The sequence below is a fragment of the Gopherus flavomarginatus genome, chromosome 5 (genome assembly GCF_025201925.1).
Source record: "Gopherus flavomarginatus isolate rGopFla2 chromosome 5, rGopFla2.mat.asm, whole genome shotgun sequence".
Classification (NCBI taxonomy): Eukaryota; Metazoa; Chordata; order Testudines; family Testudinidae; genus Gopherus; species Gopherus flavomarginatus.
The window spans coordinates 86,589,660-86,612,878 of NC_066621.1; the positions used below are offsets into that span (position 1 = coordinate 86,589,660).

Here is a 23,219-nt window from a genome sequence, read left to right on the forward strand (position 1 = left end):
TCCAGCCCCCGTACTCATGGCAGGACTAAGTATTATCTAGATCATCCCTGACAGGTGTTTGTCTAACTGGCTCTTAAAAATCTCCAATGATGGAAATTCCACAACCTCCCTCAGCAATTTGTTCCCGTGCTTAACTGACAGTTAGGAAGTTTTTCCAACCCAAACTTCCCTTGCTGCAATTTAAGCCCAGAGAATAATTTTTCTCCCTCCTCCTTGTAACCTTTTACATACTTGAAAATGTATGTCCCCTCTCAGTCTTCTCCAGACTAAACAAATCCAGTTTTTTCAATCTTCCCTCATAGATCATTTTTGTTGCTCTTTTCCAGACTTCCTCCAATTTGTCCACATCTTTCCTGAAATGTGGCACCCAGAACTGAACACTATACTCCGGTTGAGGCCTGATCAGTGCAGAGTAGAGCTGAAGAATTACTTCTCATGTCTTACTTACAACACTCTTGCTAATACATCCCAGAATTAACTTTTTTTTGTTGTTTTTTTTTTTGGCAACTGTGTTGGTAAACGCTGTTGACTCATATTTAGCTTGTGATCCACTATGACCCCGTGATCCCTTTCCGCAGTACTCCTTCCTCGGCAGTCATTTCCCGTTTTGTATGTGTGCAACTGATTGTTTCTTCCTAAGTGGAGTACACTTACAAGCTAAATGTAAAGCGCCTTCTCCAAATTTCAGATGGAACAGAGATGAAAGGAAGACATTGGTAGCCTCAATTTCTATACAGTGGCATCTCAACATGCAAGATATCTCCAGTCCCTTACTGAGGACATCATACTCCTTGGAATGAGTTCCTGATTCAAAGTTTCTTACAGAGTAAGTATGGAAGGAGCAAATTGAAAAAAAAAAAAAAGTCAGGAGACATGAACAAACTTAGTTACAAGGAGGATCATCAATTGGAGGGATTGTTTGTTTGTTTGTTTTAACTTAAAAGCAGGTTTCAGGCCCTATATCTGCCCAAGTCCATTTGGTCAGTTTTTGCAGATTTAAAAAATAAATAAATAAAAACACCTACACACACAATGCTTGTTTCTCTACCTCCATCTTACTGAGACGCACTCCAACAAGGGAAACTGACTGCATGGGGAAACAGTGCTGTCAAACGAACAAAAACTGAAAAAAGTTGTTTTTTCCTCTAGTGTCTCAGTTCTTACCTATAAAATCTTAACTATAAATCATAACAAGATTAGACAAAAAGTCAGAGACATGACTTTGAAGATAACATCCCTTTAAAATCTACACCCTAAAATTAAGTAATTTACTTGCACCTCCTCTTCTCTGTGGGTGACCTCCCTATCCTTTTGGATATTTGTTCTTCCCTCTCCACAGGGCAAGCCTGTGCCTGATTTCACCAGATACTTTAATTCATACTGCTGTTGGAGAAGCCTCCCTTTGCAGGATGGTACTACAAAGGAATTTCAACATTATGTGGGAAGACGTATGAATTTAAACCACCAATTATTTTAACTGTTTTCCACAATGACCCCAACTCCTTGCCCTATTGAATGAACAATTGAGACTCTGCCAACATGGACAGCTGTTCAAATGTAGAACCTACCTCTAAGAGTAGGAATTCAAAGCCAATGAAGAGTTGAAATACCCAATCCTCTCTCATAGCTGCTTTGTAACAGCACATGGCTGTGAAGGACAAGGTACTTTACTTCCACATCACCAGGCTAATGTGTACTGAGTACCCTGTTCAGAACAAATTACTCTCATTCCTCAGAGCAGGCGTACAGTAAGCATCATTACAAGGAGAGAAAAGGAACTTATTCGATCCCAAAACTATTGTGATAAAATAACCTGTCCTACGCTCATGTTTCACAACACCGCTGACCGCTACAGGAATAATTTTGTAAGGCAAGTTGTTCAAGGACAATCAGCAATTTACATTTAATTAAACTTGGTTGTCTTAATTTTGGTAGCCCAGTAAGTTTTCTTTATTGTTTTTAAATATTAAGTCCTGCTGTACCTACAGCATGTGTCAAAACAACAGCAACAAAAAAACAATAGCCACTCCGATATCTTATGAAAGTCCTGAGTGGAGGAACTGACTGGTATACTCAACCCGGAAGATAAAAACTGTCCTCCTGCTTCTGTTTCCAACCAAGTGGCTTAGAATAACAGTTATACCACAGCCAGAAAAGTGAAAACAGAATTAACCCCATCCCTCCTGCCCTGCTGTGTAAGGAGGAGTGTGATGACCAAATGGAGCTGGAGATAGAAAATGAAGCAGATGAGCATGACAGGCAACTCCTTCATTTCTGCTGCTGCTAGTTAGCGGGGTTTCCAAGGGCCCTGAGGCACTGCCAGTGACCAGTCTCCGGTTTAACGTGGCATTGGACATGCAGTGTCTGACAAGCGGGAAGCCTTTCAGTTTCACTCACGGTGACTCGGATTTTCTGTGCCGGGGGCTGCCGGACGGTGGCATTTTCCGGGGCTGTGCCCAGGGCGGGCAAGCGGAGGGCGCCAGGCAGGCTGCTCTCCGGGGCAGCAGGAAGCCCAGTGCTGCACCTGTCCTAGGGAGACTCCGCGCCGCGGGACACCCAGAAACCAAGTTACCACCTCCCTGGAGCCCAGCTCGGGGACACCCTCCCCCGTACCGCCCCCTGCCCCGCTTCACCCCAGCACCTGGAGCCGCAGGACCCTCTGGTGGCCTCCCACCCCCGACACCGCCGCTTCCGCCCCCCGCCCAGTGCCAGCCGGTGGCTGCGGCGGCCAGGCCGGCCTCGGGAGGGGCACGGGCCGTGCTCAGCCAGGCCGGGCCGAGCGTCTAGGCCCGGAGCCTACCTGCTGCAGGAAGGGCCTGGGCCTGGCTCGCCGCGTAGCCCGAGGGGGTGGGGCGAGGTCGCGGCGGAGCTGGGGGTCCCGGGCGCGGCGGGGCCTGGCCTCGGGGAAGGGGCCCGAGCTACTCGATCTCCTCCGGCTCCTACTACCGCCGCCGCTCCGAGGACCTCGGCCAGGGCGGGTACATGAGCGCCAAGTAACCGAGCCAGGCCCGAGCAACCGAGCCAAGAGCTGAACCAGGCCCTAGCAGCCAAATCTAGAGCTGTGCCAGGCTTTACTAGCCGAGCGACGAGCGATTCTCCTCAGTTTAAACGGGAAAAGCCAAGGGAGCACGGCTTGGGACAGGCTAGAGAAATGGAGCTCAGAGATGAGGGTGGGAGGAGGGCGAGGCCCACGTCGCGGGTGGTGGTAGCTATTGGCGTGTGCTGCAAACTTAAGCCTGGGCCAGGGCAGAGACGCCAGGTTGTGCCTGCCCTGAGACCTGCAGGAAGCACTCGCATAAAGTTACCCGTGCATAGGCCATTGCAGAACTGGGTTGTAAACTCCCTGGGACAGTGACTATCTCCTTTATCTGTCTGTACAGTGCCTTGTACAATGGCAACCTGATCCTTGTCTAGGGTTCCTACAAAATACTGTAATAAATCGCATTACTGTTGTATTATTTCTGACAGTGTGGTTCCTATGTGGTGGATCGTTGTCTTGTGTGCCTATTGCACACTACATAACGTGCTTATTTACAATGCGTTTTTGCTGAATGGTCTGCATAAAGTATAAATCATTAAAGCAATAACACAGATTAATAAGACCTATGCAGCCTCCTATTATCTGTCTCCCTCACAACCAATATTCAGCTCTAGCTAGCCTGCCTGCCTCTAAATCACCCAGCAATTCAGATCCAGCCAACCACTTTATTACCACACCCCCAAGATTCAGATCCATCCAATTTTCCTATCACCCCTTCTGACTATTCAGATTTACCAAACGTCACCATTCCCAGTGATTCTTAATAATTCACCATTACACAGCAATTCAGATCCATGAAATTTCGCAGTAAATATCCCCACACCCAAAGACACAGATCATATCCATCAAACCTCTCTATAACCTCCAATCACTTTTGTTGTTGCTGCTCTGCTTGGGGCAACTTATCCAGCCATATGGTCTATAAAAAGTGCTATTGCTTGTACCTCTTAGAAATTTTCTTTCTTAATGACCTTCCAGGACAGGATCCTGTTTTTGGAATTTCTCACTTTCACTCTTTATCACTAAAGATACTGATCTATAAACAAGAATTTGGTTTCTTAAGAGTTCTGTTTTCTGCTGCCTTCTCCCCCACCTGATTTTTACCCAGATAATCTGTTTTTTTGGCTTCTGTGTCTGAGGGCCCTCACCTGCAGCTAGTCTCTAGAGTGCAGATAAAGACAGTATAATAGAAGAGTTAATTAAAAATAGGTATTAATTCAACTAAGAAGAGAAGCAAAAGAACTTTATTATTAATTATATATTATTTATTAAGCACTGACGATGTGTCTGGTGCTCTATAAAACACGAATGTCAGCTCTGAAGAGGAGTCAGTTTACAGGACAAAAACAGAGAAGCCAACATGCACTGGGGAGCCCAGAGCAGAGGAGACAATAATAGGGTTGGGTTTTTTTAACCTTATCTGTGGAGGAAGTGTGTCTGAAGAGGGACTTGAACACAGGAAGGAAAGTAGATTGTCAAACTAGGCTGAGGAAGACTTTCCAAGCATATGGATCAGTTTGGAAAAGACTCAAAGACTAGAATAAGAGTAGAAGATGAAGAGGGCATCAAGACTAGCATCACTAGTAGAGTGGTAGGGGAAGGGATGCAATCAGAGATTCTTTAAAGAAATATTTTAAGAGAAAACTCAAAGCCAGTTAATAATATGTTAAGGTAGAGACATCCGGCATCTTGGAACTAGAAGGCAGCTCACCAAGACATGTCTCCCAATAGAAAGCAATGGTCTAACAGGTAAATATAAAAACTTTTCATTTTCCCTAGCCACAATGGGCATTGGCATTGACTTCCATAGCCTGTAACTCAGATCCATCAAAGTGGATTGTAACAAACCCCAGTGCAGAATATATTCCATCCCCCACAATTTCACTATGGTCTCAGCAGGGGCTGCTGTAAAGACCTGTATCACAGGCATGTCATAAGAGTTAGAGAATATGTTTGAGGACTGTCATCTCCTTATTTAATAACAATTTGTCACATCTGAACATGTCTGAGACTCATCTGGCTGTGACATCTCCCATTCCTAATCAGTTCTTACCTTTAATTGGATTACATTGGCATATATCAGCATAATTAAAAAGATAGTATGGTGATGGCAAACAGACATCCATCATCATAACACCATCTTCCTCCTATCATTACTGTATTACAATTATTTCTAAGTTTCTAAGAATATTTTACAAACAATCAGAAGAAAACAGTTACTTTGGTTCTCTTGTTAGGAAAGTTCAGGCATCTGCATAGTAGAAAGAGGAGAGTTCTCTACACAAACTGAGCAACTGGAGTTCTGAAGCCAGACTTTATGAGAAAAAAACAAAGGAAAAAACAAAATATGTGAGCCAGATAATTATATGCATTAGATAATTGTAAACTTTTAACAGTTCTAACAAAGGGCTTTGGTGAGTCTTCTTTTATCCCTGCTAAAGCACACTATTTTTCATGCACGTGATACTAAATATTGACAGTCAGTGCAAAGTGGCAGGCATATTCTGGCAATGTCTAATTCCAGGCCACAACCAGCACCACACAGTCAATTTCCTCTACTTTCCCATCTTCAAAGCTGCTGGTCACAATCTAATCTCATTTCCCCTACAAACTAAGAATTCTGAGATCTGACATGACAGATGTCTGTGCTACCATTGTAAGCGTCAAAATCTTTGCAGGAGCCACCAAATTCCATTAGAACATTCCATAAATGAAACTGAAGTCATGACCCTGCTAAAAGATAGAACCTCTCCCAGAAATGAGCTTCCCAAGACTGTAGTCACACTGGTGTTCAACAAACCTCTTGGAAAAGAATTTACACTTGCATTAATCTGATGGAAAGAAAGAACCCTGTTGGGACACTTGAAACTTCAACAGCTTTTTAAAAAATAACATGTGCCCATGAAAGTCCTATAAATTGAAGTCCTCTGTTTATCTACAAGACTCCATGGATAATGAAGAGTAATCTTCCCATCCCATACCTCAATCCTGATTTACACAGGAAATGTGGTGAAAGAAAATGCAATTTATGTGTCCCAGTCAATCTCTGCTAGGATAACCAACAAGGGGGCCTTGTCATAGGCAACTGTGATAATGCTAGTGTCTGTTCAGTGGGAACAAGACTTAGACACACCAAGTAGCTGATGCAGCCAGTTATGGCCTAATTTCTCCCTTTTGCCCACTTGGGCACCTCCAAACACCTTCATATGCCCTTAAAAAATCTGGGATCAATGGGTTTTGTGAATACAAATTTTAGCACTTGTGTGTGTAGTGGTGTCAGAATAAGGAAAAGATGTGCTCAGGTATTTAGCAAGGATATTTAGCAAGTGTTTGCATCTGTAAATTTTGCATATGCACAAGCTGAGGCTGGGTAGGTGCCCAACTGGAAATTTACCTTAAAAGTGTTTGAAAAAAAAATTTTGAAACTGATTTATGATGGATGATACAGGCCACTGTAATACTCACAAAGTGATAGATTTGTAATTCTTGTGTTATTTTTTATAATATTGACAGACTTTTAAAAAATGTCAGACGATTGGAAGTGATTTTATTGGGAAACGATCCCACATTATTGTTCCTGCCTAACAGTCCTCTAGACAAGGTGGGGTCTGCACACATTAGGTATTGAGAATTCAGGGCTCAAAACAACATTTACAAAGGAATCAAAAGTCTGGCAGATGTAAAAAAATATCCCCTAAACAGAGTTAATTTGTGACAAGTGTTTCCTTTTCTTCCCCAGCTCCCATGCCTATCTTAGTTCTTCTCTTTTGTAACTTAAAAGAATGTGAGTGTATTTGCTCCCATATTTTCCTCAAGTACATCTGTAAAGGTCTCCATCCCTTGCTTTATTAGCTAAAATGAGTAAGCAAAAGCTCACGGCGGATACGACAGGCTTCAGAGTCCAGCGATTCCATTTGTTCGTATTCCTCCTCTGGTTGCTCCATCTGTCCTGTTGCTGGGGAAGACCACACATCTAGCCCATGTTCAAGAGAGATGTTATGGAGCACACAGCAGGCCAGAATGATGTGGCTGGACTTCTCTGGAGAATACTGCAGGGTGCCTTTGGATCCATCCAGGCAACGGAACCGGGATCGAATGGTCCTGAATGTCTGTTCAATGACACTGTGAGTGGCAGAATGTGCCATGTTATAACGGTATTCTGCAGTGGTCTCTGGGATATGCAGAGGGGTCATCAGCCACGTGCGGAGAAAAAAGGAGCTGTCACCTATCAAAGGATAAAAGGAGAGAGCTCACAAACCAGCAGCAACAGCAAAGATTTCTGCTCTTTATCCTCAACCAGGGGAGACTAAATTTGGGCACCTGTTTGTAGCCAGTTTCCTTGCACCATAGGTACAGACTGACTTAATTGACTATTAACACAGAATATGGGAGAATCCAGGTAAGAGTGACAAGTATTTAATTAGATTTGCAAATGAGACCAACAAGGAGAAAAATCAAAATATTCCATTTCACAAGACTAAATTCTGTAAAAGTGTGGGAAGGGAGTTTTAGGAGAGTCCAATTAATACACATAACCAATGAAATTCAGACATTTGGACCAGGTCCAAGTGTAGAATACAGGGTTTGTGCAATTCAGTCTAGAAAAAAGAGGGTAATGAGAACAAGGACAAAGCAGAAGAATGGATGTATACAACCTCAGTAATCATACTGTATGAAACGCAGAGCAGGAAATCACTGCTCTTCCAGTCCTATGTGAGCCAAGAAGAGTCCACCTTGACTCTCAGATCCCAGGATGAAGTCACATGACTGCAGTTACAAAAAGTATTTTCATTTGTAAACTGTCAGTTGGTTTAGAGTCAGAGAGGTGATAACAATGGAACCCCAGGGGGACATTTTTACAAAGTTACTGTCTGAGTAGAACCACATTTTAAACCCTCCCTCACATACATTTTCCATGGAACATGATCCTAAATCACTTTTATCTGGTAAAGGCAGATGAGTCCTGTGGCACCTTAGAGACTAATAGACATATTGGAGCATGAGCTTTCATGGGTGAATACCCACTTTGTCGGATGCATGCAGTATTTATCTGGTATTTACATTTGGGTAGATGTGCATTTATATAGATTTTGTAAGATGTTAGAAATAATTAATATCTTATTTGCCAGTGGGACCAAGAATGACTTACATGAAGCCAATTTGGTTGTATTAAAAAAGTAAATATGTCAGGGATTTTCATGCCAAGAGTCTGTTTTGCTGCCTTTGAGTCAATAAAAAAGGCAGCCGAAGTGCTACAAACTCTTAGAGGAGACAACTGGAATTAACTTACCAAGTAGCCAGCCATCTTTGTGCAATCCAGCTTCAAATTGGCTATTAAGAGCTGCCTGCTGCAGCACAGTGCAGTCCTGCAGGCTGCCTGGCCAGTGCGTCTCTGCACTCAGCAGTGCTCCTCTAGCATCACACACCATTAGGCAGTTTAAAGAATGCAGACCCTTTCGATTCACATAGGATAGGTCCTCGGCATTGGGTGCTTTGATTGCCACGTGGGTGCAGTCTATCACCCCTAGCACTCCAGGCATCCCTGCCAGCCCATAGAAGTCATCCTTCAGACTCTGCACAGAGGCTTCCTCCTCTGGAAAACGAATGAATTGTGAGGCTCTCTCCACCAGTGCTTCAGTGACATTGGCAACACAGCGGCTCATAGAGGCCTGGCTGATGCCAATGGCGTCCCCCATGCGAGTCTGGAAGGAGCCAGAAGTGTAGAATCCTAATGCTGCAAGAATCTGTGTCTCTGGACTGATGGCTCTGGACCGCTGTGTAGGGCGAGAGAGGCTGGCTCCCAACAGATCCACTAGATAGTAAATGAATTGTCGGGGGAAGCCATACATGGACACCAGGTACTCATCGGTGACATCCTCCAGCTTGAAGCGATCCAGCATCCGGTGTCCTCGGCCATACAGCAAGAGGTCACAATCAAGAATCGCTATAGGAACAGCCATAGCCAAAGCCTGGGCGAGTTCTTGGAGCAGTTCTTGCTGCAGATCTTTTCCCAGTGCTGTTACCTGCATTGAAGTGAACTGGATGGAGACTCAAACTCATTTAAAGAAGTTCAGCCTTTCATCCCTATTGCCCTCTTCATTCTACACAGGTTACATAACAGCAGAGTAAGAAACAAACACCTCAGAGAAATTAGTAAAGATAATCTCTTTGTTTTTAAAAAATAAAAAATGGTGTTTTTTTAAATGTTGGGGTCAATTTTAGTGGCAGATGAAAGATGCCCAGGAAATTGAAGCAGTCAGTCCACAGAATGCATGCAACAGCAGTGTGAGCTTCCCTACAGACTCATCAGTGTCTCAACCCTTAACAGAAGGGACTTTCTGCAGGAATGAGAAGGGAGTTCAATCTCCTTGGGTCTTCTGCTGCAAATGCCAAAAATGAGGCAAGTAATGGCAGCAGTTGCTGTCAAATTCTTAGTGGAAAATCGTTAAAATCACAACAAACTAATCTCATATACATAGTACAATTTTCAGTCACTACCAGGTTAAGCCATATTCAGACTAGCAATCTGAAACTACATAATCCACAGGCAACTACCTTATTTCTGCTGTCACTGAACTAGTTATACAAGTTGGATGAATTTGTTGTTTCTTTCTGAGCTAGTTTACTTGTGCATAACCTAAACTGGCTGTAGGTAGGCATGCAGTTTTTGTGGATTTTTAGAACAACAAAATCCAAGAGCTGCTATCACCAGAGATTTGGGAGAAATAAAACCTGCCCTTCAAATTCAAAATCACAAGTCTCAGACTGTGATACTACGGGTGTGTGTGGGAGTCCCCTTTGACTATGCCAGATGACATCAGAAGCTACAGCGGGAACATTAAATGCTAGATAAATGCAAATTGATTTATGTATATGACACATGGGCAACAAGATGAACTTCACTGTTGGATAGCACCAGGATTTCCAAAGAGACCAATGGCAAATGTAGTTGATATTCTATCATATATATCCCAGGCTTTAAAACATATCCACTAGCCAGAGACCAACATGGAAGTTAAAGGTCTTCTGGTAGTGCTGAGGCAGATGAGAAATCCAGTGCACCATACACACTCCTGTGGACTTACTGCATGCAGAAGCAACAGAAGGAGTCCATCCTCCACTGCTGATGGGGCAAAGGTCAGGAGATAGTTTTCTCTTTTCCTCTCTCCATCTTGGAACATGGGAATTGCCAGACCCACTCAGACCAATAGTCCATCTAGTCTGCTATCCTATCTGGCCAGTTTCAGATGGTTCAGAGAACTATGTTAAGCCTCCCAGCATGGAGAACTAAACACTACTGCCCACTAAGGAAGTTTCTTCCTGGTTTTAGTCAGTTAGTGATTGCTTTAATCTCCTGAAGCATTAATTCATTTTTACTTTACCAGCCGTGTTCTCAATATGGTCATGAATACACAAATTAAATGTGAAACAGCTAAGGCTCCTTCCATTGGGTGGGAGGAGGAAGTGAGCAGATTCCACTCAGGGCTCAATGATAATAATATCCATGTTAGTGTAAAACATGACTGTCTTTTGGTGTAGCTGGAACCTAATTTATTTTAACCACGTTTCCAAAACATGCTACAGTTTAACTCTGTCCAAGAGCATGACACAGTTCAATGCCATGGATAGGGTCCCATCTATTTTAGAAGACAAAACTGAAGTTTTAATAATTAGGAGACTAATGTGTTAGAACCAGGTCCCCTGATATGGATGCCCTTGTGGTGTAGTTAATCCCTCTAAAAGCTGCCTCCAGAGGCCCCTCATGTTACCTGGGGATTGGTGGATGGATAAAACACAGAGGGCTGGTGAATGAGGAGGTAGATGGGGAGGGCAGGGAGAGGGCCGGAGGGAGGGCAGGGGAGATGGGGAGGGCAAGGAGAGGGCCGAGGGATCAGGGCGTAGGGGAGAACCAGAAGGGGGGGTGGGGTAGGTGAAGAGGGCAGGGAGAGGGCTGCGGGGGGAGATGGGGAGGGGAGAGCCGGAGGAGATCGGAAGGGGAGAGGGCTGGAAGGAGGGCCAGGTAGGTGGAGAGAGCTGAAGGGGGGCCGAGGAGATGGGGAAGACAGGGAGAGGGCCTGGGGAGGGCAGGAAGAAGGGTGGAGGAGATAGGGAGGGCCAGAGGGAAGGCAGGGAGAGCGGCGGGGGTGATGGGGAGGGCTGGAGGGAGGGCAGGGTAGATGGGAAGGGCAGGGAGAGGGCCGGGGGATGAGGGGATAGAAGGGAAGGGGAGAACCAGAAGGGGGGCGGGATAGGTGAAGAGGGCAGGGAAAGGGACGGGGGGACATGGGGAGGGGAGAGCCAGAGAGAGGGCCAGGGGAGATGGGGAGGGCAGGGAGAGGGCCAGGGGATGAAGGAGGAGATAGGGGGAGATGGGGAGGGCCGGGGGATGAGGGGGTAGGAGGGGAGAAGAGAACAGGAAAGGGGCGGGGTAGATGGAGAGAGGATGGGGAGGGAAGAGCTGGAGGTGGCCGGGGGAGATGGGGGGAGATGGGGAGGACTGGAGGAAGTGCAGGGGAGATGGGGAGGACAGGGGGATGAGGGGGTAGGAGGAGAGAGGAGAACCGGAAGGGGAGCGGGGTAGGTGGAGAGGGCAGGGATAGGGCCGGCGGGGAGATGGGGAGGGAAGAGCCAGAGAGGGATTGGGGGGAGATGGGGAGGGAAGAGCCGGAGCAGAGCCGGGGGGGGGATGGGGAGGACATGGAGAGGGTGGGGGGGGAGATGGGGAGGGAAGAGCCGGAGGAGGGCCAGGAGGAAGATGGGGAGAGCAGGGAGAGAGCTGGGTGGGGAAGAGCCGGAGAGGAGCCGGGGAGGGGGGGAGATGGGGAGGAAAGAGCTGGAGGGGAGCCGGGGGGGGTGGAAGATGGGGAGGGAAGAGCCGGAGGGGGGCCGGGGGGAGGAGATGGGGAGGGAAGAGCCGGAGGGGGGGGGGCCGGGGGATTCTTAGTGGGGGAAGGACCCGCCTCAGCTGGGCTAAGAGGAGGGGGCGGACCCCCCCCAGCTCTGCCACGCTTTCCCAGGCTGGCTCGGGATTTACCCCGCGCTGCAGGGGGCGGTGTCCCCCTGCCCGGATCCTCTCCCGCGAGTCCCGCCGCCCCGCACAGCGCGGGGGCTGCCCGTTCCCAGCAGCAGATTCCCCACGAAGCCGGGCTCCCCTCACTCCTGACCCGGATCCTCCCAGGCCGCGCCCCCCGCACCTACCAGCACCGGCCGCAGCGCCCCTGCCCAGTGGGGAGCGGGGAGGAGCTGTCCCGGCTTCGTGCGGAAAGTGCCGCGGCGGATGCGCAGGCTGCGCCCCTCCCCCGGCCGGAGCGGATGAAAACAAACAGCAGCGATGGCGGCGGCTGCGGCGAGGGGGAGCCCGGGGCCCTAGGAGACCAGGACACCCCCGAGCCCGGGGCGCGGACACCGGGGATCCCCGGGCCCGGACGGCGGGGCCCCAGGGCACTGAGACCCCAGAGCCTCGGGCGTGTGGAGCCCCGAGTTCCCCTGGGCACGGCTGGGCCCGAGAGCCAGGGACCCCTCGCCGGGCGGGTATCGGCCCACAGGCACCCGGCGCTGAAAGGCTGAGGGACCCCCTCTCCCGCCGGGAGCTGGGACCAGGAGCCCCCCGGATTGAGCCCCTCCCCGGGCCAGGCCCTGAGCCTGGCTCTGCTCACGGGCAGTGAGAGCACCCGCGCTGAGAGGGCCCTGGGCACGGGCGCGCTGCACTGAGACCGGGCCGAAGATTTCACGGGTCCGGCTGCGAGGAGACTTCTGGAGCCCAGTAGCTAGAGCTGGACCCTGAGGAGAGATCTTGGGCTGGGACCAAACCCTGCCAGCTCGGAACATTCCACTGGCTGAGAACTGAGGAGATCCTAAAACTGAGCTACCACCTAGTCCCCTGGCCCAACGAGAAGACCCGTGAAGATCCCAGAGGTCTAGATGGGTTTGGCCATGCAGAGAGACTAGGCTCAGTCAGCCCCAGTCTCTCGGCATGAGACCCAGAGCAATCACCTCTGCCTCCTCCCTGCAGGTATGGTGCGAGCGGGGGAAAGTACAAAAGGTAGAAGCCGTGGCCCACACTCTCACTGCACCCTGTCTGTGTGGTATTTCTGACTGGGGTGTCTGTCCATTCTGAGCTTGGCATTCCATGTACTGCAGCAGGGATCATGGTGTGGGACCTCAGACTAACTCTTGGATGGGGATGGGGATGGAGGGAGAACAAGGTCTCCTTCAGCTCATGAAGATTTTGATTCAGAATTTTCTTTATTACATAGTGTTATGCAAGTCTTCATGTGTTGAAAATAATTTTACAGATACATCTTTATGTACTTACAATTTAAAGTGATGAAAAGACTTCAGAACATAAAGATTTTAGGATAAAGTCCTAACTAATCTAAATCAATAGTCTAGCCTTGAGACAGCAACACTATAGTTGTGGTATGAGATAGCACTTCTATTCTTAAATCTCTTTTCAGTTGCTTATTAACATGCTTAAAATGTGTGCTGTTTGGGGGAGAAACTTATGCGTGGTCACTCCAGAAGTGACGTTTTTGGTAAGTTTGTTAACTCAGTGGCAGCTGAAAAGATTTATGGAAAGGTGGAGAAACTGTCAGATGCTTTTTGTTTACTTGAATGATTAACTTGCTGGAGTCTGAATGTCGACACTGCAGTCAAACAGCCCCTTAGTAGGGTGATCCTGAGTCAGGTGATATGGGCCAACTGAGAAAGTTTAATTCAGTGTAGAGCAGGCAGGTTGGGCAAACTTTTTGACCTGAGGGCTGTATTGGGTTCTGTAAATTGTATGGAGGGTGGGTTAGGGGAGGGGGTTGTGGCCCAGCCCCCACTTCCTATCTGCTTCCCTTCCTGGGACTCCTGCCCCATCCAAACCCCCTTGTTCCCTGACAGCCCCTCTGGGACCCCATCCACACACCTCCGCTTCCTGTCTCCTGACCGCCTCGAGACCCTCACTGCCCCATCCAACCCCTCCTCTCATTCCTGATGGCTCCCCTGGGACCCCTGCCCCATCCAACCACCTCTTTTCCCTGTCCCATGACTGCCCCCAGAACCCCTTCCCCCAACTGCCCCCCTGCCACCCCATCCAGCCCCCTCATCTTCCTCACTGTCCCCCAGGATCCCTGCCCTCATTCAACCCCGTTTCCCCCTGACCATCATCCACACCCCCGCCCCATGACTACCACCCCAAACTCCCCTGCCCTCTATTCAACAACCCCGCTCCCTGCCCCCTTACCATGCTGCCTGGAGCACCGGTAGCTGGCGGCTCTACAGTCACACCGCCTGGCTGCACCTGGACCTCACTGCCACGCCACCCATAGCATTGCGCTGGCGACAGAGCAAGTGAGCTGAGGCTGCAGGCAAGGGGGGACAGCAGGGGAGGGGTCAGGAACTTGGGGGCCAGGCAGGACGGTCCCATGGGCCGTAGTTTGCCCACCCCTGGTGTAGACATATGCTCAGAGATCTGGGGGATCAACTTATTGGGGCATGTCTATATAACTATAATAGTTCAGAGCTTTTATGTGGGCTCCTTTTCTGCAGTGATAACCCTTCTTGCCTCTTCTGTATGCCTTTAAGATGTCAGCTAGTCACATAGTGTAACAAACTTGAATAGTGGTATTGCAAATGTAAATGCTGGAGAGCCAAACTGAGTTCCAGTTGTAGGGCAGTGCAGGCTAAGAGTGCAAAAGTTTGTAAAGAGGCCTACCTACCTTTTATTTCTTACCCATTCAGCTAGAGTAATTCTCATCATACAACAGGTTTTAAAACTCCTTTTCTGTTTACTTTGTTTATATGAGCCTCAACCATAAATGAGACTTCATTCTGCAAAATGTTACCCATGCAGTTCAACAGTGCTCCCTGTGGTCATCCCTTCTACATTAACGTGCAGCCTCCTTACACACAGACTACAGGTATCCACATGCAACCAGGTGGCTCAAATCAAAGTATAGCATGGTATGCTGGGACTTACTGTACAGTTTCTGTGGGAAGGCTGCTGCAGCCTGTTCTGTCACAAAAATTGGGTGCAGCAGTCAGGCTCATGTCAGGTTGCCAGCATGGCTCTTGGTCGAACAGAGTTTAGGCAACTCTGACATATATATGAAAAAGTGTTTAATGCCAAACTATTGGGTAGGTCTTAGTATTGTTTTAACTCTACCCATCTCATTAGTGCCCTCATTAGAAAGGGCATGGCTTTAGCTAGAGAAGCAGGGCGTGGAGCTTGTCCTTTGAACACCTGCTTTTGACATCCATTGTTTGGAGGCAAGGAGAAAAAGACTTGAATTACCACAACTGCATGAACGTGGATATTGGAAGGAGGGGCAGACAAGCCATTCACAGGTAAAAGCATATGGTATAAACACCAGTTGTATCGTTGCTGCACATATTGGGTTAAAAGACAGTAAGAGCAGATATACACTTAAAATGCTGCATTGGTGCAGCTGAACCGATCCAGCACTTAAGTGAAGATACTCCTATGCTGATGGCAGAGCTTCTCCTGTCAATGTAGTTAATCCACCTCTGTGAGAAGCTCTGCCACCACCAACATATCGCTGTCTACACCGGGGGTTAGGTCGGTATAACTACATTGCTCAGAGGCGTAGATTTTTCACAACCCTGAGCAATGTAGTTACACCAATATAAGTCTATAGTGTAGTCCTGGCCTAAGGTACTTGATTGGCAGAGGACTACCTGGCTTTGGGGATTTGTAATAGAATCCGGAACCTTTCACTTGTAGGTCTCTGATTCAAGTGTGACTCAGGTCAGTAGTACCAAAAGGTACCACTATCTGTTGGCTGTTCAGTAGCCTTAGTGAAGTTAATTGGTGGTGGTCTCACTCCTAGCACAATAGCTGACCCAATAGCAAAACCTATCATAATAGGCACTTAACTGAGAGGCCTTGTGGGTACTTGAAGGAAAGGGGTTAAGAACTGAAAGGGCATGGTGGAGCCAGCCTTCCTTTCCACTTTTAGAGGGGTTCCCTTCAGATCCGGTTAGGCACTTTGGTGGTAGCCAGTGTGAGGAAGTAAGGTAACTTCTGTGACTAAACAGATGACTTCAGTCTCTAGCGCTGTCTCTCTGGCACTTTTTACCAGCAGGGAAATTCATTTTAGAAATGGAACAGAGTTACTCATCTTTGTGTAACAAAGCCTCAGCAGGCATGAGCTAATGATCAGGTGCTCCCATACATACATGGAGACATGCTAATCATCAAATGACATGCTTTAGACTTGCCAGGACCCATGTTCTGGAATCAGCATTTCCCCTGAAGTTATAATCCCCTAACGTGGAGCATTGTCCTATGCTCCTTGCTCCACTTTAGGTGCTGGTGACATCAACTGTTGCCAAGAGAACAGGATCCTGCACTCAGTACTTGGCAAGTAAGTAAAGAAGGAATGGCTTTTCAAGTGTTTTGTGAGTGACACACACACGTTGTGACTAACTTGGAATCTTAATTAGGATTCTTTCTGTGAGGTTTTACTGCTTATTAATCAGGTAGATGAAAAGGGGCATCTGCTGGAGCAAGAGGCTATCGGGAATTTGATAGTATCCTTTTTGAAACTAATAACTGCAAAATAGTAAAAACAAGGAAGTGCTTTATTTACATGGTGTCCTAAAGGCATATGGCAGTTTTTATTACTAGAGCCCCCTACATCCCACAGGCAGGATGAACTAAAAACTAGCAGAAGTCAAGGGAGCTGATTTAGATTAGATATGGGGAGCTAGATAAACATAAATTATTGTTGTGTGGAACAGAATGAAAATGTGTGAAATCTACAACAGATCATTTCAGAAAATGTGAAATTGGATAGGAGCTAATTAAATTTAGCTAACAATCAGTGCCGGTGGTGCAGCGGGCTGTTTAATGCTGAAATATCTCTCTATTTTAACCTAGTAATCCAAATATTTGCTGCGGGGCATAATCTAAGTGCAAGTTGCACAAATGAGTTTGTTTTAAAGAAGTTTGTCATTGGAAAAATAAAGTGAAGAGTTTGCAGGAAAGTTTAGAGCACAGTTGAACTTTTTATCTGAAAATCTGAATATTTTAAGAGGCTCCAATTCAGCCAGCTCTGAGCCATGAATCCCTGGCCCTGCAGGTCAGTGCAGCTGCTGATTCACTACTAAGAAAAATTCAGAGACCTGCTCTCTTCTTTCAGTTAATAGAGCACTGTGAAAAGAAGTTGAGTGACCAAACACGATCACACATTCATGGATAACATAACTGCATGCCATATAGATGCTGTGTTGCTGGGACTTACAGCTTTGTTTACAGAAAGTTTTACTGGCTATATCATTCTAGTTATACTGGCATAAATTCTATGTGAACACTTATTCTGGTATAAGAGTGGATTTTTTTTTTGTTTTATTTTTGTTTTTTGTTTTCAGTTTAGCTTAAAGCACTTCCCAAGCTAAACCAAAAAGACCCTCTTCTACTGGAATAAGTGTGTCTACACAGGCAGAATAATCATATCTGTTTAGGTTCTTTCTCAGTATAGGCATGGCCTGACTCTCTATATAGTGGCTAGATTTTGGGATGATCACACAGTGAAGTGACCCACACACAGTTACTATTGTTGGCAGCTGAGTTTAGCAGGTTCCATATATAACTGTCAGTTCTGTCCTTTCACAGGTAACAATGACACTACACCTCAACCCAAACTGAGCAAAGGAATTGATCTCTACTTTGCTCTTAACCATCCTCAGAAGATGATATTTGAGACTGAGTCTCAGGTTAGGAAAACAAGAGAATAAACAGATTAACATTCAGTTTTCAAACACTCATGTAATATAGGGGAGATGGTAGTGATTCCTGTGTTAGGTTACCCAGCGCTTTCTGTTACAAAGGATTATTATAGAAGCTCCTTTTTCTAGAAGCTCATTGTTTCCATTAGATCTTTGATATTTGGTAGGGAAAATTCCCTCTGGCTATCGAAGTGCCTTTATCCCATGACATTCTATTCAGATTTGGCTGAGCTATAAAATATTAAAAATTGCCATTTTCTTTCTCTCACTTGTGTTCTTTAGGAAAATTTTGCATGTCGAAAATCACAACGTGTTCTGAGGCCACGGTCACATTGCTGTTGTAGCAGCACACACACTGCATCGGGAATGATGCGCACATTCTAGCATCAGAAGGTTCCCTCCCTCTCCAGTAGGGGTTCTTTATGTATTATGAGAGCTATCAGACAGGGGAACTTCCCACCTCAGAAGTATTTCAGAAAAGCCTCTCATTTCACTCTGCCTTCAAGACCAATATGTCTACTTTCTCTTGGTTATTTATAAAGGTGCTTCTCATCTTGATAATCTGAGTGTCACCATCCTTGCTTAGGAAAGACTTCTTACTCAGAGCCAGTTTACACTGCTCTTTAATTGGCCAGAGAGTTCACTCTTGAGTTATGCTGAGCATTCCTGTTCCCTCCCCCAGGGGCTTTTTGTGGTGTTTCTGAAGCACTCTCAGTTCCTACCAGAACAAGAGAGCTCTGCAAATGGGGACATGGCTTTGATAATCATTGATTCCTATATCAATTTCATGTCTAGGGGCCAGAAAGGATTTGGCTCAGAAGCCAGGTTTCCTTTCACATCCTTCCTTGCACTACAGGGACTGGGTTACACGCCCAGCCTGACTGAATCAGAGCGGATAGGGGAGTCTAGTTCTTCTGGTAGTGGAGTTAATGACTTCTGACAGGATAGGTCACTTCTCTCTAGTTAAAGCTAACTGATTTACACCAATTGTTTTCATATGAGATCATTAAGTATTATAAGAACAGTGTCAGGCTCAAGGGGCAGTATGAATACAAATAAGACCTTCCTTTTCCTCTCTGATCATTCAGTAGACAGTTCTCTTCCCTCTACGCTGCAGATCTGTAGCTGTACTGCAGTAGGCATACTCATGCTAGCTTTAATCTAGTTCACGCAGGTAACAATGGCCGTGAAGATGTGGCATGGGCTTCGGTGTGGGCTGGTGCCTGATTACAAGACAGCTGAGGACCGTGGGTACATACTCGAGTTCCTAGCCCACACTAGGGTCCATGCCACAATGTCTTCAGTGGCAATATTGCCTGTTCTAGCTACTTTTAAGCTTGCACAGGTATGCTTATCCACACTACAACTACAACCTAAATTGCAAGGTAGGCTTGTATTAAATCAGTGCTGACCTGCTGCCCCAACATGGGGCAGTATAGTACTGTACTGCTGGAGTGGACTCTTTTCAAATGGTGTTTGCAGAGCACTAACTAAAATACATGCTTACTGTCATTATTTAGTTGAGATGTAAGATGAAGATTCTGGCCACTTTTGGTCATTAAGATCATACAGCATTTCCTGTGTGAGCAGGATGGTTATCCTCTGTGCCCTTATCAAACTTTAATTTGTGTTGTGACATTCTAGTTTCAATCAGATAATATTCTTCTGGTGCTAAATTTTTGTGCAGTGTTGCTGTGTGCTCTTAAACTGACCATGCTTCCCACTCCAGCAGTGGCTGCATTTCAGTGATTAGCAAGGTGGTCCATAAATAATATTTGTATGATAAGTTCTTTCTGGATAAGAGGAGCTTCAGAAATACAAGTATATTTTACAGCAGTCATACTTTGCACTTTTCCAGAGTTCTAAGCCCAAAGCAGTTTTTAAACCTCTTCCTCTCTGGTGTGGCATTTGTACAGCCCATCACACAAGGAAACTTGGGACTTGTGGGGCTCTCGCCTCTACTTGCTAAAATATATCCTACAGTTAGTAGCTAAACTTGCAGCCTAGAGAACATTACTAATAAAGCGATGGAAGCCATATTCAGTGTCAGCCTAAGCAAGGGGCTAGTAGTGTAGTTAGACTCCATTTTCTCCAGAGGCAGAGCTGCTATTATGTATTATGTATGACCTCAGTGCCTGCTAATAATGGAGCTGAGACCTTCAGGATCCTAGTGCCAACAGGCCTGGTTTGCTATTTCAGTGCTACGAATTTCAACAGCTTAAGTGTCCTGTCATCTGAAATCCAGCCTATCACAATTGATCACCCTCTATATAGGACCAGGAACGCTTTCTTCAGTAATCTGGCTGAAAAATCAAAAAGGGCTTGTAACTGTGCTAATTTTAACCCTCCTTTGCATTCCATTTCTTCCTAGTTCTCTTTGAATCTCACATGATTTTAACCCCCACAAGTCCGGTATGTCAGACCTCTGGCAGGCAGTGGCCTTGATGCTTATGAGTTCTTATGTTGGTCTCTAATAGCCTGTTGAAGGGGAACACTTTCCGCGAGTGCAGCTTGGTGGTTGAATAGGGGTGTGACAGATTGAGTTCTTCCTAGGCATTCCCCTTTTCCACTGCTGCTCCACCCTGTGATGGTCTGGCCTCTCAAAGATTCAGCCCTCCAGCCCGGGTCAGTCTTTCAAATCTACCCCTTTCAGAGTATATATAAAGATCCCAGTAACAGAGAGGCTTTCAGGATCAAGTGAGGGATTGAGGCCTTCCCTCTTACTCAGGGTCTCATAGAAGGGTCTGGACTATCTTCAGGATCTTCCTCCAGCTAGGTTCCCCACCACAGGCTTGATTCCTGTAGTTGTCCCTCTCTAGGGGTTGGTAAGGGAGACCACCCCCACCACCAGCTTCCAATCCAAGACCCGAGCGTGGGCAACTAAGTGCTGCACCCTGAAGTGCTATACAACTGTCTCCCTGGATCACTTCATACCTCCCCTCTCTTCCCACAGAGTAAAGATACAATTTCAGACCTTCAGAATATCCCATCCCCTCTTTGCAGGCTTGGTCAGACCACCATAGCCAGGCTTCAGGCAGCAAGAGCACCTGTGGTGCTGCTTCCCAGGACCACAGAATGTGGATCAACTCACTTCTACTATCTACTTGCAAGTGAACTACTCTACTTCTCTTTTTAAGCTCCTCCTCCAGCCTGGGCAGACTTTGCAAGTGCAGTGGGGTGGACCACCTGGGCCCCAAGCAGCTTCATAACCCCTTCCTTTCCAGTGTGGGGTTTATATACCGTATCATGTGGCCCAGAGTTTTGAAGCAGCTGCCCCAAACCCCAAGATCAAAGTAGAAGGGTGTGTGAAAGTTTTATTTCCATGTTTGTTATATGTTTCAGATTTTCACGTGCAATGGACACCGATCTCAACTCCCAGGACAGGAAGGACCTGGACAAGTTCATCAAATTTTTTGCTCTGAAGGTAATTTGTGTTTCTTGTTATTGGGACATTGGTAGGAACCTTCTCCTCTGAATTCACCTTCATTTATACTGAAGTTAAACAACAACTCCCCATGGAGAGAGTCATAGGCTTTTATATCTGTTAATAACCAAACTGAGAAGAACTGAAGGTAAATGTAGGTAGAAGATTTCTGTTTTATACACTTATTTTCCAGAAAAGGGCTGTTTTTCAGCAAAATTGTCCTGCTGTAAAGCCCAACTGTGGGACCAGAATGCCCTTGTTAGCTCTGTGCCACTTTCCCCTGTGAAATTGACTAGTTGTGACTTCATCAAGCAGCCTGGACAAGTTTGTCTTCTTCACTTAAGTAGTATTTCCTGCTGAGTCCTGATCTTCTCTTTCTGTCCATCTAGGTTCTTATATAGTACTCAGAAAGTATTTTGCTATTATAATTTTGTCACACGTTCACAGGTAACTAAAAATTGAAACCCCTAAGTAGTTCCCTGTCCTGTTTAGGTAGGTAGATATAGCACATCCATCACTGCAGTAAATGCATCAACCGATAGATCCAGGTTACCTCTTTATGTATCTCCGGCTCCAGGGTGAAGTTCCATAGTTTTTGGTAGAATTGATTCAAATGCTACGACCACTGATTATGAAATGGCTGCAGTGATTCCTTATTATTGTTACAGGGACATGGTCAACTTAAAAGCATGCTTCTGTCCAAAACACGTTTACCCGCTGCAGTTATAAGTAACGCCTTAGGTGACTATAGTGGAAGGAGATTAGAATTTAGGATCAGTGGGGTTTGCTTAATCCTTTTCCAAAAGTGAGGCCATTTTACGTGTCCAGCTGCCCAGAATTGGCATGCAGTGCAGGCTGAGGGCCCTAGAGTGCTCTAGAAATCAGCAATGTTTGGCTTTCTCTTTCAGACTGTACAAGTGATTGTCCAGGCCCGACTTGGAGAGAAAATCTGTACTCGATCATCATCCTCTCCAACAGGCTCTGACTGGGTAAAGTCATGTTACTTATAGCAATCCCATATCTCTCTCATCTACTTTATCATGCTGATAATATGGGGAATGCTTTCAAGTAAGATATAAAAACGATACTGTACAATGTGTTGATTTTATATCTGGGCATATACAGTGCCGCCCTGGCCTCTTCCCGGGCTGAGGAGAGGTTTGTGATTCTCACCAGTCACTTCTACCAGATGACCAAGACTCATGTCTAAGTTCTGAAGGAAGGTCTTTACCTTTTCATTCAGAAGTTTGAGGCCCTGATAAGAGGTGAGGTATTTAAGGGTAATGGGGGGCTTCTGGATTCTCCATGGATGCATACAGGAACTAAGTGAGGACAGAGGGATGTGTTTTGCCTTAGTACCCAATGTACAAGAATCTAATTAGAGCCAAAACAAATGTTTATTAGTAAATAAAAAATGTAAGCCAATCTGGGATTTAGCTGTGTTGGGCTGTGATTCACTTACTCAGCAGCTGGGTCTTACAAATCCTTTTGAAGGTGAAACACTCAGCAAGTGGTGATTAGTTACTTTGCCCCCAACACTCCCCTCCGTGAAGCCACAGAATCTTTTCTAAGGCTTCATCAATGTTTGTATTTCATATACCTCTCTTCTCTTCCCAACTGTCTAACCAAGCTCCTAACCTTCTAAATCAATGCAATTAACTTCACTACTAGTATGGCTTGACAATTACAAACTCCACTGATGTCGTTCATATCCATGAATATTTCCTGGTATTGTATACTAATTCCCACCATGGAGCATTGCCCAGTGTATCTGTATCACTCTGAATATTTTGACTATCTTGTCTGAAGGTCAACAAATGTTCTGGGTGTCTCCTCATTAACGCCTGCACATTTCAATGCAGTGATGATATGACTCTGCTTAGCTGTACCACAGTGTGTATGGTAGCATCAGTCAGAGGGGCATCAGCTGGTATATTGTGGATCTCATGCTGGGGAACTGGAAAAATTATCTTGTCCCCTATGTGGGCAACTCTTTTTTGGAACTAAGCAAAACATTGG

At 46.1% G+C, this 23,219-nt stretch overlaps 3 protein-coding genes across 12 annotated transcripts in view; 1 reads left to right on the plus strand and 2 right to left on the minus strand.

Annotated features, from left to right (window-relative positions):
- Positions 1–2,970, minus strand: part of AMBRA1 (autophagy and beclin 1 regulator 1) — a 197,552-nt gene extending 194,582 nt beyond the window's left edge. For 2 of the 4 annotated variants that reach the window (XM_050955228.1, XM_050955227.1), the window contains exon 1: positions 2,801–2,967. The gene's annotated coding sequence lies outside the window, so the exon portion shown is untranslated. Of the gene's footprint in view, positions 1–2,800 lie in introns of all 4 variants that reach the window. The other 2 variants (XM_050955229.1, XM_050955230.1) reach the window with 1 other exon arrangement.
- Positions 2,971–6,570: 3,600 nt separating this feature from the next.
- On the minus strand, positions 6,571–12,445 carry HARBI1 (harbinger transposase derived 1). 3 transcript variants are annotated; one of them, XM_050955431.1, is made up of 3 exons: positions 12,239–12,445; positions 8,331–9,063; positions 6,571–7,265 (listed from the first exon to the last, which is right to left on the minus strand). In XM_050955431.1, exons 2-3 carry the CDS (start codon positions 8,998–9,000, stop codon positions 6,889–6,891), a joined length of 1,047 nt encoding a protein of 348 aa, XP_050811388.1. In that variant the 5' UTR covers positions 9,001–9,063; positions 12,239–12,445; the 3' UTR covers positions 6,571–6,888. The 3 variants fall into 3 exon arrangements, with proteins under 3 accessions (XP_050811388.1, XP_050811387.1, XP_050811389.1); XM_050955430.1 differs by having other exon boundaries at positions 8,331–9,141; XM_050955432.1 differs by lacking the exon at positions 12,239–12,445 and adding an exon at positions 12,075–12,211.
- A 292-nt stretch (positions 12,446–12,737) lies between these two features.
- ATG13 (autophagy related 13) overlaps positions 12,738–23,219 on the plus strand; it is a 53,207-nt gene continuing 42,725 nt past the window's right edge. For 3 of the 5 annotated variants that reach the window (XM_050955360.1, XM_050955365.1, XM_050955368.1), the window contains exons 1-3: positions 12,738–13,052; positions 21,119–21,200; positions 22,109–22,189. In XM_050955360.1, the coding sequence (XP_050811317.1) occupies positions 21,132–21,200; positions 22,109–22,189 (150 nt within the window). In that variant the 5' untranslated portion in view covers positions 12,738–13,052; positions 21,119–21,131. Of the gene's footprint in view, positions 13,053–16,355; positions 16,414–21,118; positions 21,201–22,108; positions 22,190–23,219 lie in introns of all 5 variants that reach the window. The other 2 variants (XM_050955361.1, XM_050955364.1) reach the window with 2 other exon arrangements.

Bases quoted from the DNA above. Each gene is read 5' to 3' on its own strand.
- HARBI1 (XM_050955430.1), bottom strand. From the start codon at position 9,069: ATGCAGGTAACAGCACTGGGAAAAGATCTGCAGCAAGAACTGCTCCAA. The intron at 7,266-8,330 runs GTAAGTTAATTC...ATCCTTTGATAG, and splicing joins CAAAGATGGCTGGCTACTTG to GTGACAGCTCCTTTTTTCTC.